Source organism: Myzus persicae, unplaced genomic scaffold (assembly GCF_001856785.1).
Source record: "Myzus persicae strain clone G006 unplaced genomic scaffold, MPER_G0061.0, whole genome shotgun sequence".
Taxonomy (NCBI): Eukaryota; Metazoa; Arthropoda; class Insecta; order Hemiptera; family Aphididae; genus Myzus; species Myzus persicae.
In genome coordinates this window covers 260,085-275,096 of record NW_019102099.1, presented here as the reverse complement: position 1 = coordinate 275,096, position 15,012 = coordinate 260,085, and the positions used below count along the sequence as shown (strand labels likewise).

Here is a 15,012-nt window from a genome sequence, read left to right as displayed (position 1 = left end):
CATAAATGAATGAGAAAACGTGAGGAAAAGTTGTGCAACGATGCCTTTTTATTTCTAGTGCGTAGGTTATTATAACCTACTTACCTAAACATAGTAGGTATGAACATAATCAAACGAATAAGATTTGATTATTCTTTTTGGTATCAGAACTTCAAAGTTTAAACCATTTATACAGAATATCCGCATTTCTGTTTCCTATCAAAAATATTATAAGTACCTACTGCCGCTACTGGGGTTTTCTTTCAATCGGCAGTACCTAATAAAAAATTTGAAGTACAAAATGGTGGACCATTCAAAATGATTTGACCTCTACTGTTGTCATATTTATCGTCACGTGGCTTATATGCAGTAAAAAAAAAAACTCTAATATAATTATTATTGTATATACGAAAATGTATTCAATGCGATATGATTAGATTATTGTGTTTTGTCATCCGTGTAACGGACGTATTCAATGATCCTTTAGAGGGAAATGGGACAGCTACATAGGGCGTATAACATTTAGGTACTAAGCTTCATTGTGCTTTATATGATGTACCAGTGGTACGCATTGAAATCTCTTACAGCAATTTTACTTTAAAGTTAAAATTCCTTTGATATGTTAGGTACATTGCGTGTTCGCTGAATGAAGGAACACTACATTTCTAGTACTGATTATTTTTTTGACTATTGAATCTATACCAATTTTTAAGTTAATAACACTCCCGGTAAGCACATGTGTTACAGGTCATAATTTTTTAAATAGCAACAACTATTATTTTGATACCATGTATGGATTTAGTTCAGCTGTTTAGTTATTAAAACTCAAAAATTGTATTTCTTTAAAATAAAAATTTACGTAAGAGAGCCGTTTACAATTTAACTTTAAATATTTTTTTTTTTCAATATTTATAAAAATATTTAAATTCGAAGAGTTATTGGATTATTTTAAATGTATTTAAGTATTATTTTTTTATGTAATAGTGTTAAATATTTTATTAAAATATAACAATTAGAACAATAAATTATAAAGTTATATAAATAATAATAATTCAATAACAAGAAATGTTCAAAACGACCTATTCATTTTTCAATATTTAAACTATCAAAAAGGTTAATTTATGATTCAATTTTAAATGGCTCTTATTTGGTGAATTTTGATTTTAGAGCTATATATAGTTGTGTAGCATTGTGTCTCTTTATCACGACCAAAATTACTTTTAAAGTAAGTCAACACATAATAGTAGGTACTAGGTAGTTATTGTTATTTAAATACGTTAAAAATTAAAAATATATTGAACTGTGTACCTATCCAAACCAACTGTGTATGCAAACTGTCACTATAACAATTTGAAGTATTCGTATTAAACCTTAATTGCCATGAAGTTACTCTTCAATCCAATGTAATTTGGCTTTGAAATTGATTGTTCCTTAAATCAGTGAACACATAGAACCCATATAATAGTATTTATATGTACTATATATTTTACATAGGTATCACAATATTATATTTAATGAAGAGATTTCACTGCAGTCTAAATATTAGTATCACAATTATTGTTAAATACTGACCGTCGTCGACTTGTAGTCTAGTGATGACCGTAGATATCGGATAACATATCACTACGCCCACGGCATTCGAGATAAATGCTGAGTAAAAGTTAACTACCCACCTCGGGCAGTCGTCCTTCTCGCGAAAGTGGGAATAATTTTCCTTGATATGCTCGTAAGTCGTAAGATCAATGCCGGCGAACAAGAAAATGCTTAGCGTACCGGGCCAAAAACCTTTAAAGAATGCCCACACGCCTCCACTTTTGTAAGTTTTGATCACCACGTCCATGGTATTTGTGTATTTGCCAACAACGAGACGCGTTTTTACAGTCTATGGAGGAAAAATTATTGTTGTTATTATTATTATTATTATTATTATTATTATTATTATTATTATTATTATAATTGCTTTTATTATAGTTTATTGTAATTATTGTTTATAATTATTTGTTTATTATTTTGATTGGTTTTATACTTTTTTTCTATACCTCCCCCAGTATATTTTTTAAAAAAACATCCCAAAAATAATTGGATTTTGGTAGGTACCCTACGTCCAAGCAGGGATATTGAATATAAATAATTGGTTTTGTCTTTTGTAAAGGTATAATAAAACAGTACATGGCAAGGTTGTCCGCAGACCGCAGTACCTACGTATTTCTTAACGTCCATAATTAATTAAAACAACATCATAACTTATTTCACTTATCCCAACTATTACATTCAAATAATAACGATAATAATATAGTAATACTAAAATCTAACTTTTTAAGATAATTATGAACATCAATTATAATTTATGGCACATCCGGACAAGTGACTTCCTAAAAATGTTCATATGGTCAAATCTACAGTTCCTCAAAAAAAAAGTTAGTCTAATAATACTTCTTTCAAAAGGTTTGTTTTGAAAATGTATTGTTTTAGGGGTTGAAATGAAATGAAATTATGATTACAGAAAACATACCTAATGTATACTTCATTCATTTAAAATATACAGATACTTTTTTATGAAAATTATTGACGATAATTAATAAAAATATTATTTTTTTTATTGCTTAATTAAATATTATTTAATTTAAGTGCTATAAATAAAATCCTTATTTGAAATTAAGAATATCAAATATTTTTATTATTAATGAAAAAAAACATTGACAAATAGTGTTATTGACGAATTGTTTTTGATGAAATATTTTCGACCAACTATCTCCTAGATCTATAAATTATAAGAGATGATATAAACATTAAAATTACAAACAGCGTTTGGTGAACTATACTCGTATAATGAGTAAAATTGGAGTCGAGAAAAGAGCATAACGGCAAATGAAAAATGTTGTCTAAAATGTAAATCTAAATTTAATTATCCAATAAAGAATGTCAAAAAAAGTTGTCTTTTAGACTATGTGGAATACGTGGTTCAATGTTGATCTTTTGTGAGTACCATGTCAAATAAAGGCTGTTTACTTTAATCGTTTTTGGGAGAGGAAATAATAAAGAAAAAATAAATAGAAGTTGTAATGAATGTTCTTTTATGTTGTTTTCTTTACTTTCGGTCTTGTTTAATTCCACGAATCCGTATTCTATATTATAGTTTTATCAAGGAAATAATTTACAAACACTGATAAAAACGTTAAAATTGCTTTATCAGAAAATAATTAAATCTATTATTCTTAAAAGAAAAACTAGTTTCGATTTAAAACTTACTTCATTCGTGATTCTTTTTCGAGATGTTTTTAATAAAATAAAAATATATAGGTACCTATTATTTTTTATATATTTGTCGTAGTTTTTTTTTTTGTTCTTAACTTAATTTGAAATATATGACTTAGAATTCAGATTATTGTAAATATAAAAGAATTTTACATCAATGTTACGATTGTTAGTAAAACAAAGAAACTATTAAATCTAAATTCCCCATCTACATTTGAAATTAGTTAAAATAAAAACTAGTAAATTATGTTTGGTTTTATTCTTTATTATGTATAATTTTTTATATTATTGCTTATTACTCCGTATCGTGTTTATGGAATAGTAAGATATGAATAATAAATATTTGAGTACGCTATGTTTAATAAAATATTCTTGTGATGCTTTTGTGTATAATAATGGGCATTTTTTATGGGCATTCAGTAAAACAATATTATTCAAAATTAAATAAAAGTTTTGTTTTTTACTCAGAATTTTTGACTAAACACGCTTTTGAATTTGACTTTATTGAAAACTGTATACAACTAGGTCTAATTTATAGGCATAGTATTTTTTATATTAATTTAAATTTTAGTTTATTATAATTAACTCATGAAGCAGATGTTTAAGCGCTTTTAATGATGCTTTCTTACCTTTTGTGTAGGTATGTATATGAGGTATGTACCTATTGTACCTACAGAACAGAGATTGAGATTTAGATAATACTTAAATACTATACTTAACCTATAACCATTATTATAACTATACACTCGACGGTCGACTGTAAGACTCAAGTTGAACATTTTTTTTATTATTATTCGCCATTTTCATATTTTCAGCCGGGATATACACTGAGTCTATATAGAAATAAAATATTAGTTGTACAATACACATACAGTGACATACTCATACATGATTGTCTTGACTGATCAGTAGGCTCTTAAGTATCTTATGGCTATATTATGAGTTTTCATTGATAGACTGAACTCAATTTTAAATGACGCAATTTCATATTTACGTACTTAGCACCACCACCACCCCACAACACACTCAAATATACATTATTTACTTGTAACAAAGTCATGATACAAATAAAATGCTGCTTCCTAATTGAGTCTTTCAGTCAGCCTCAATGCAGAACATATTATTCAATATAATAATCAATATAACTAATATAATATATATTTCACGGATTCATATCAAATGAGTAAGGAAATCGGAAGGAAATGTTATTGTTTATCCTTATATGCAGGCATGCAGCTCAGTACTTATGCAAATGTTACTATTTAAAGTTTACCCTATTCATTCTAATATTATAATATAGTATAGTTGCGGCGTAGTATAATGCCGTAATGGTAATATAATGACGGTGTTACACTTCCTTAGTACATACTATATGTATATAATACCTAATTCACTCTTGCAGTATATTCAGTCTCAATGTTGCATGAAAAATAAAATGTAATTACGGTTGTACGGGTCAAAAGTTATACATGTATAAGACGATAACAAGAAAAAATATGTTTATCGCATCCGTTAGCTGCGTGTACATTAAACGTTAAAAAATAACCTTGGACGTGGTGATAACAAAGCGAATTTATCTAAAGACTATGTAGCTCTTTTATTTTTTAATTGCAATGGTAGGTATTATGATATAATAGTAGATAGATGAACTAATATTATGTGTAGACGTCATATTCTTCATAATGTGTCATGGCCCATGGTATTATAATACACTAATATCAATGTAACGGTGTACATATTAATATAGTGTGTTCATGTAATGAAAAAATAAATAAATAAAATGACCTTCGGGTCTTTTTGAAAATGTCTGTACATTAAATAGCAACGTCAATGGACATAAAACTGAAATTAAATCTTAAATCATAGCGAGAAGTGCGTTAACAAAAATATATATTAAAGCTACATAGCTATATTAGGTAGGTATATAGATTGTACACATAGGTATAGGCAAAATATGAGTGTAGTGGGGGCTGAGGCACTTGATCAAAAACACTACTAAAACCTCACAAAATGTCAATAGACAAAAATTATAAAATGCCTCCTCCCTCCACACGCACACACTCAGCAAAACATAATAAGTTTCGGCATTGAGTACGATGATTGCAGCAGCAATATATAACGCCATAATAGTCTTATAGTATTATTTTATTACAAGTAAAATAATTATAAATCACAATTCATACTTATAGGAACGTACGACTATAATATGATTGTCTGCAGTACTGGCTGAGGAGCAATTGATGGAGTCAACACTCAACAAGGATAACATTTGTTGCAATTATTGTAATTTTCATCATATTCATGAATGTATGCCTCAACATAATAATATAATAATAAAACTACTGTAGCTTAACATTTGAGGGAGGAACTTGTGGACATGGCGATTGTCCTCTATAGTTTTTTTTTTCAATTGTTACTTCAGCTGAATAGGCATATGGTATCTTAATAAGTTGATGCATTAAAATATGTCAGCAAATGGGATATTTTTATATCTTTTGAATGTCTTGGCAATACAAATAATATTATCGAATTAAAATAATATGTTTACCACGAACTGGTTATGACGTTTGTAGTAGGTAGACCAATAGGTGATAGAAGGTATTAAGAACGCCGGATTTGAACTGTCCTCGAAATGTTGTGATCAAACCTAAGCCCAGATGAGGCGGACAAATGTCAGATGTCTTATTTCATACTCATACGTCGGAGTATGTGTTATATTACACTCTCATATAATCATATCATTTTTTTTTCTAAGCTATTTTTTCTCATAAAGTAATAACGTTATTAAATCTGACGTTCCTCTTAAAATATAGTATACTTATATAGTTGTAAGTAGATAATTATATAATAGGTATTAACTATTATTTTTGTAACATATAACATGTACATAGACGTTAACAGTCAAGAGAAACACCGACAGGTTTGATAGTGAAAAATACAGAATAATATCATTATTTCAGTGATAGCTGGTAATATTGTGTGTAGGTAATATTATCTATTATTATTATTTTTATTTTAAATTTATTTATTTTATTACGAACATAATATATTAAATTTATTGTTTTTTAGAACAAAATTACCATGATCTAGTGCGACGAATATATTAATATTGAAATATTTATTTACTAGGCTATAACAAACAGTTTTATCATAATTTAGTCAAAATTATTTGTATTGGTGGTATAATATAGAGAAAAAAGTCTGTAAGGGATTAATAGGGAGTAAATATTATTCAAAATAGTATACCTCCATTACGAGGTTTACGCGGTGTCAAATATTCCTTGAATTATCTAGGTGCCGAAGGCAGCTATTCAGGTTCCTGCTAGGGTACTACGTGTCTAGTAGTTTGGACCATTCAGAACACCCTCCTGAAATAATTATTTAAAAAAATAGAAAAACGTACATTCAAATGTAAAAAATGTGACGTGTAGTGTATTAAAAAATATTTGACCCCCTCCACCTGTAGTTTTCTGTTACGGCTTTGTAAATATCTATGACACAATTAATCGTCCTTTTGTAAATTGTAATTTTAAAAAGAGACGATCTTTTTTCAAGTACAATATTTGATATAGGTACATATTATCTCTAATGAATAAAACATTTTTTTAGTTAACTTCTAGTTATAAAATATTAATAGTTTTTTGATTTTTTAACTTTATTTTTTTTTGGACAGTAGATACCCGACATTAGTCTATTATAATTTATACTTACATAAATGGAAACACATAAACGACAGCGAAAATATAGACTATACAAATGAGAAAATATTATTTTATAATTTTAAATTTCAAATGTGTATTTTGATTCTGGAGAGTACCTCTATTGATTTTCGAGAATCGAGAGTAAAATAATATATATATATACCTTTGCGTATCCTGAGCCTGTACGAGACGACGCGCAGCGCAGATCGCATGGATGTTTAAAGCGCAGTCGTGTTTTTATTGATTACCTACAAGCTGTCCCACGCGGCGTTGCCACCCAGCCAAATATTTATTTTGTTTTTATAAAAATATATTTGCACAAATTAAAAAAATGCATGTGTTCATCATACTTTTAGTTATCTAGGTTTAGGGATTGAAAATAATAAGATAGTTACATAATCCAAATCTCAATGAGTCACATGGCTATAACTGTTATATACAAAAAAAAATATTATATTCGATCAATTATATTTTGTGTAACCTGTGGCAACCATTTTTTTAGAATAAAAGATCATTTCTACTACGGCTATATAATAATATGTCATCACTGATAGCCATTAAACAGAAACAAATTTATAGAAAAATCGCATTGAAAAAAGGCATTTTAGTTTTCCAAAATTTTTTCAATTTTTCCAGGCACCTTTTGCATATTTTCCTTCCATAAAAGCTTCGGGATATTTCGAATATTTAAAAAAAATAAGCCAAATCGGTCCAGTCGTTCTCGACAAAACGGACAGTTTTTAGTTTTTATTATGTAGATTATTATTATAACGGAGAGAAGTAAAGTTATCCATATATTTTATTTTACACCTCCTTGCAGACATAAATATAATATGGCGTTATGCCTTAGTAGAACATTGTTTTGTGTATTTCATGCATTATAAGAAAGTGAGTACATATTGATTTAAAAAAAAGAAAAATCCTTAAGATGATTTAGCGGTATAATATGCACTAAATATTGAAAACAACATCATTTAGTTATAAAGAGCTACGGGTTACGAATAACACAACAAATATGGTATAGAGATGCTCAATCTTAACTCTGGAGTTTCTTTTATTTATATAAATTAACTACTAAAATAGTTGATATGCGTATCTAACACAATAATATGATTATTATTTTTTATGTCTTGTGACCTTTGGATATAACTGGGACAGCATAGTTGCATAGTTTTTAAATTTTTAATCTAAAAAATCATTGGCTGACGAAAAAATAAAATATTATGTCTAATCTAATATATTGAAAACATTATATATAGGTCATGAACACTATAACATTCATAATGTAATAATAACACGTACCCTATGAATACATTCTACACATTTTTAAAATGGGTTATGTTCACAGTATATCCAAGAGAACTTTATAAGAACGTTATAAGAACTGATCGTTAATTTATAATATTGTGTTCACAATTTACTGGCTTATAATATACAACACGTCATGTTTATTTTTGGCTTATTTAAAAACTGTTTATTAACATTTTTCAAAAAGCTAATTATAATGAGCTTTATTGATCAATTGAAGACTGAAAAAGACGTCAGCGCACTCTTTTTTTTTGTCTGCCCCACGGCCAACATAGCGAGAGGTGGCGAAAGACGCAACATAAAAGCTCCAAAAACAAAAATTAATGTAGGTCATAACAATTAATAAAATGATATTATTTATAATCATTAAAGTGATTGTGGAAACGATAAAAAAAACACATCACCTATCATATTTAGAAGTTTTATTTCTACTTTTTAGTACTATAAAGTCACTGTTATTATTACCCGTATTAGCAATAATATATTGTATCCGTATTGTTTCAAGTTTTTCATAATATCTTGACAATATTATTGTGGACACACTGAAGAACCCACCAGATGAAAAAGTTTGAATACCTCTGGTGAATTACCTATTAATACTAATATACACAATTATCATACGCACACTGCATTCATTCAAGTACAGACATTTATCAACGTTATTCCCCGTGAGCTGTATAATATGGAGTATTAATATTAACAGGACGTCGTACCCTCATCGTTCTCCAAATAGTATGCTGTTAGTGTTTATATTAGAATGAATTGACCTGTTATAAAATGTATGGATAAAATTATTATTTAGGACCCCATGTAGGCTTTTACTGGTATAATTATTTTTAAGTAAGTTATGATCTTTATGAAACTGTACATTTTAAAATAATCATTTTATTTTTAACTGTTGATAAAAATGTTTAGATTCGGTTACTAAGATCGATAATTTGATGAAAGATCCCATATAATTTGATCTTATGATAATTTTAAAATATTTAAAATACTTATTTATATAGGTATTGAATAATATATTTTTGTAAAATATTTTATAGTAAAATATATAAATAATTGCATATTGCTACGTCTTTAAAATATGATACAAAGTAAGGTTGGTAGGTAACTTTTGTAGAAAAATAAAAGTTACAAAAATACAAATGCTAAATCTTTTAATAGACATTTTGAGTTAAAATTTTGACGAAATTGATTTTTAAATTGTAAAAAAAATTTTTTTTTAGTTCAGTTTTGGTATTATATATATTTATCGATTTTTAAAATAGTTTGAATATGCAATAGACGTTAAAAGTCAAATAATTTAATACCAAGTTCATACACTGCTTTTTAACACCCGAAATTTCGTCATTGATTTTTAGGGTGTGTCTGTTTTCCTCCCAAATCCCACTGCCGTTTACTCCCACGAACAGTTTCCCACTCGGGATCAATAATTAGAAAGGATACCATTTTCGTCCAAATGTATCTGCCAGTTTTATAATATTTTATCTAATGTATAAAAATGTATTTGAGCTTTATTTGAATGTGATTACTATTGGGTCGTATTATAATATTCTTAAGAAGGCGCTACACAAACATATTATTATGTTGTCTCGGTCTTACAAGTATGTAACAAGTTGACACTCAGCCGATGACGTTTAGCTTCATTAGTTTGAAAATTAGAGTGAATCCACTTATTATCAAACTTGAAGGTAACAACATTATCTGTGATTGTAAATGCGTTTTTTTTTACGATAGCTCAATTTTTCAGATAGTTTATAGTATATAATGTAGCGTAAATTAAAAATGCTCATAACTCTCTTAAAAACTGAATTATCATAAAAAACGCACGTACAAACACAGATAATGATTTTATCATCAAGTTCACTCTAATTTTCAAAATAACGAAGCCAAATGTTATCTGCTAAGCGTAAATTTGGTATATTAGGGACTTGTAAGACGGAGATAACAAATGTTTTCCTATCCATAGTATATTATTTAACACGTATATAATAATAATACTATGTATAATGTATATAAATATAATATATACATTATACATACATATTGAAGTAACTGCTTTGTACGCTTCAAATAGTTAATTATTAAATAACACAATACAAATTCTCATTGCTAATTATAATTATTCGTAAGTTCTTATAAACTCAATGCATAATTTTGATTGATAATTTAAACAACAAATTACAATAAATCTATTTGATCTATTTCTTGGATATATGCATTAGTCTGCATACCTCTATTCGTTTACTCGAAGAACGTCAATGATACAATTGAAACTATTCAGAATATTGTAATAAAATATCAAAAATGCATAGATAAAAAAAGTAATAATAGATGAGTTACGTGCATCGAGAGGGTACAGGAACGTCTGGCCGACCACACCAGCCGTCGAACCGGCAACGAATCTATCGATGGCGTTCAAGTGGCCGTCATCCCGGGATGCCTTCAGCTGTCTTTTCGTATAGTCGTACACGCTAAACTTGATAGCGAACTCGGGAGACGACTTGAGCAAGTTCAGCCCGTTGCCACGCCAAAATCCGAGTACGCCCTGTCCGTTGTACACGTGCCGGATCACGGCTCGAAAATGGCCGACATCGGTTATCTTTAAAATCAGACGAAAATCGTTAATGTGAATGTTATAATAATTGTTAAGTATAGGCACCTACATGCCATATGAACCACCATAGTGTGAAACAGTTTAGTTAAAGTACATTAATATGAGTATTGAATTATAAATTTAAGCTCATTTTTTCGCATTATTGATTCATATCATATGCACTACAAGTATTATACACATATACTCATGGCTATATAGGTATTAATAATATCTGAGCGTTTCCTAAAGATTAATTAAAATACTTGTAATAGATAATGCATCCGAGGTGTTACCCTGCAGCCTGTCTACGTGTTTTTGCATTACTTTAAATTAATGCGAATTATTTATGAGTAAGACTTTATTTTTATCAAATGTATTTTGCATTTGCAATAATGAGTTAACGGGTCAAGATTTATGATGTATAATATGTTATATGATATACAATTATCTTCCTTGAGTTATCTTATATAAATGAGTCGTTTATATTATGTCGATTGATTAAAATTGCAATTAATACAATGTACCGTATTTAAGACTATTGCAACTGATACTGATGAATACACTTCCTAAAACGATTCGAGGACGGATAAATTAAATATTCACATATCATATTATTTGTATAATAACATTTATACGTGGACCTCACAATTATATATCTACTGACTACTGAATTATGTAAAAGCGTCTGGGTGCTATTTTTTTTTTGTGCTTGGGACCTCATCACGAAATTTCCTTCATTTTGCCACCTAACATTGAAATACTGTTATTTTTATTTTGTTAGGTATTATTATCATCATAATTTAGGAAACCTCTATTATACAATAATATTTACCTACATTGTGGGAAATACATAAACGCCAATAACAGACGAATTAGTTATGGTATATACGTACCTACTTACTAATAAAACTCAGTTCAAAGACCTTAGATCGACGAACAAAAAAGACTAGAGAAAGCTATCTCTAATGCACTATCTGTGGCACAGTGTTTATTATTGCAGTACGAAGTTTATTGTATAATATCGATTCCGACCTACGAAATAAAAATAAATATCATAGTCAAAACAAAATCACGTGTCACTTATATAATATCATGACGTACCTACCTACCACCTAGGTACATATTTTTTTTTCTGGTTTGGCCCCTAAAAGAACAGAGAAATTGATTCCGGTCTTCAAAGTTCAAAAGTCTGTTATTGTTTATACAGATTATTATAAAATACAATAACATTTCTACGTAACTGAAAATCTTAACATAACAAGACAAATAAATCCAGTAGAACATAACAAAAATCTCAAAATATCAGTTCCAGTTTTTAAAATATTTAAGTAAAGGTTCTGGTTTTGATTTTCGGATTCAGTTCCAAAAGCACAATTCAACATAATTGATGCGGCTCCAGGCAACAGTAGTTTGCTGGTTGAGGAGGTGAAAGTCTATTTTTCTTACCAAAATGGTCACATTTTATGAAATAACAATATAATAAACGAATTTTTAATTTCTGTTTAAAAGTTAAAATAGATTAAATAAAATAGACCGACTATGTGCATACGCATCATTTCGTATTAGGTATTTGGTTTTAATTTTAAACTTTTGTTATTTTGCTGATTTTGATAGGCCTATTTTATGTGATTTACGACTATGATACTCGCACCTATAGTACCTATACTAATTTCGCTTTTAATTGAACGTGTAGCGGTTACCCTTAACTTGTGCCTAACTCAGTTTTAAAATTCAAATTTTTCCATGTTTTGTTGATTTTATTGTACATTTAGCACTCATTTAGCAATGTTTAAAGTAATATTTTAAAATGTATTTAACCCGACTAGAGTGTGATATATATTTAATTTGGGGAACGGCAAACTACAACAAAAGTTGGTAATCACTAATCTCGGACAATTTCTCCCTGGCTGTTTTCAGTGAAGTATCTTCTCCCGATACATTTTTTAATGCTGACATTCTCCACCGCGCTTATTAAAAATGTATTATTTAATTATGAAATTATTTTTGTCTTATGTCTCCATTTGTCTTAAAACAGAATACATTTCCAAATACTTGCACAAATATAACAAATTAGATTTATTTTTTTGATCATTGTCTTTTTTTAAAAAATGAAAAATACTTTTAAAATAATAAAAAAATATAATATGTTATGTTTAAATCAAGTATTTTTCATAATCAATAATTCAATCAATAATTAATCAATAATTCTAATCACAACATTTTATAAAACATCCATAAGAATTATTAAAGTACTGTGTGGCTATATTATATTATGTAATATCCAAACTGGTATCCAAAGCGTTTACAACAACAAATTATATATAATTATATATAAACAAAGGCTTAAATATTTTTAGTTAGAGATAAAAAAAGAGATATAAATTTTTTTTCGAAATGTAGTACATTTATGTCAGATTATCTGGTTATTTTTTTTCTATCAATTATGAATTAAATATCTTATTTGAAAAATCATTTAGATTTTATTTTGAATATTAAAATAATTGTTTTAAGTATTACTTATAATTTTAATAGTAGGTGTTTTTAGTGTTTCAAATGACAAAGATCAAAAGTACATATTTATAATTTATCAAAGCTATGGAAATATTTGGAAATTTATTCTGTCTTAGATAAGTATTATAACTTGTAATTCATAATTATATAAATTCATATTTAAATATTTTTTTTAAAAATGTAAAGGTTAAATGTCTGCTCTAGATAAAAAAATCGTGTATTTATACCATTTCTTATATAGATGTACTCGTAATAACTCATACATGAGATGGTTTAGCTCCTATACAAGTTTTTATTAATAAGAAAATTAGAAGAAAAATAATTTCTGTAAGACAGTCTTATAGGTTTTGTAAGAATAACAGTTTTGGTAATTATGATACATTGCATATGAACTTATCATCAAATTTTTACCTAACAGGTATTTTGGCGAGGATAACAATCGCATTGTGTCACCACCCAATCATTTCAGCTATGCCTACTGTGAAAAAATTACTTTTTTACTTTTGCTACTCCCCAGTGCACTCAATATAAGTCAAATTTTGAGTTTTATAGTATTTAACACATTTTTTATTTTAAAAAAATGTCTGTGTTGCGTTAAACGAGTAGGCATCTAATAGATACACAGTATAATATTTCATACTATATAAAATAGGTACTAAATAAACCTAGTTATTGGTACTCAAATCACAACAACACAACAATGCAGACAATAAAAAGTCTATACATAAGTCTAATATTAACACACCTTAGATATTTTGAATAAAATATATTCAAGTATATTATAACATGAATAATAATACATGAGTATTTATGAAGCATGACTTTCGGTTGAACTTGCTATTTTTTTTTCATATTTTCGATAGTGTTGCATAACGTCAATGAAGTAAACATATTTTGATTGGATATTGGTAAGTAGGTAATACGTGTTACGTGAATTCGTAATCAGTTGCTGATTAATGAGAATAATATACACATGAATATTTTATGAGATATATACTAATATAATATTTTACAACAGTTTTAAATAATTAATTATACATTCATATTTTATAAATTGAATCAGTAAAGGTTATAATATCAAACTATAGTAGGTATATAGGTATGAATAACATAATAGGAGCTAATTTAAATATTTTTATAACAAGCGCTGCTCGATATTTATTATTTCCATCTTATTCTAGTTCCAACTAGGTATAAAATGTAATTTTTAAAATTATGGCCCTAATCGTCGATGGAGTTAGCGTAGAGAACCTCTACGATATGACGCATATTATATGTTAAACATAAATTATTTTAAGCATCAGTAACTATGCACGTATTGACAGGCAACTATAAAATACGAAAAAAATTTTAATGAAACAGTCATAAAAGTCATTATTTTTGTATATTTTACTACATTTTATTTTCATAACAAAGCGATTATTTTGTAATTAAACGTCACTATCGCAGGACTACTAATACTATAATCGTGAACGTCTAATACTTAATAGTGCCCACCGTCTAACAATGGTTCAAATAAAAAAAGTAGGTAGGTCCTGTTGAATTAACCTTTGACAATAAATAAAACAAAACTGTAAAACCGTCTATAGAATAAAACATATAATAATGCACCCCAAAACCTGTCTGACAAAGAAGACTGGTAATTCCTATTATAGGTTATAA

General features: G+C 27.8%; 1 protein-coding gene across 1 annotated transcript in view; it reads right to left on the bottom strand.

Moving 5' to 3' along the window:
- The window catches only part of LOC111031256 (probable calcium-binding mitochondrial carrier F17E5.2), a 52,255-nt gene that overhangs the window by 18,968 nt on the left and 18,275 nt on the right, over nucleotides 1–15,012 (bottom strand). The window contains exons 3-4 of the mRNA XM_022311128.1: nucleotides 10,591–10,845; nucleotides 1,552–1,861 (exon numbers count right to left, since the gene is read on the bottom strand). Of these exons, the coding sequence (XP_022166820.1) occupies nucleotides 1,552–1,861; nucleotides 10,591–10,845 (565 nt within the window). The remainder of the gene's footprint in view (nucleotides 1–1,551; nucleotides 1,862–10,590; nucleotides 10,846–15,012) is intronic.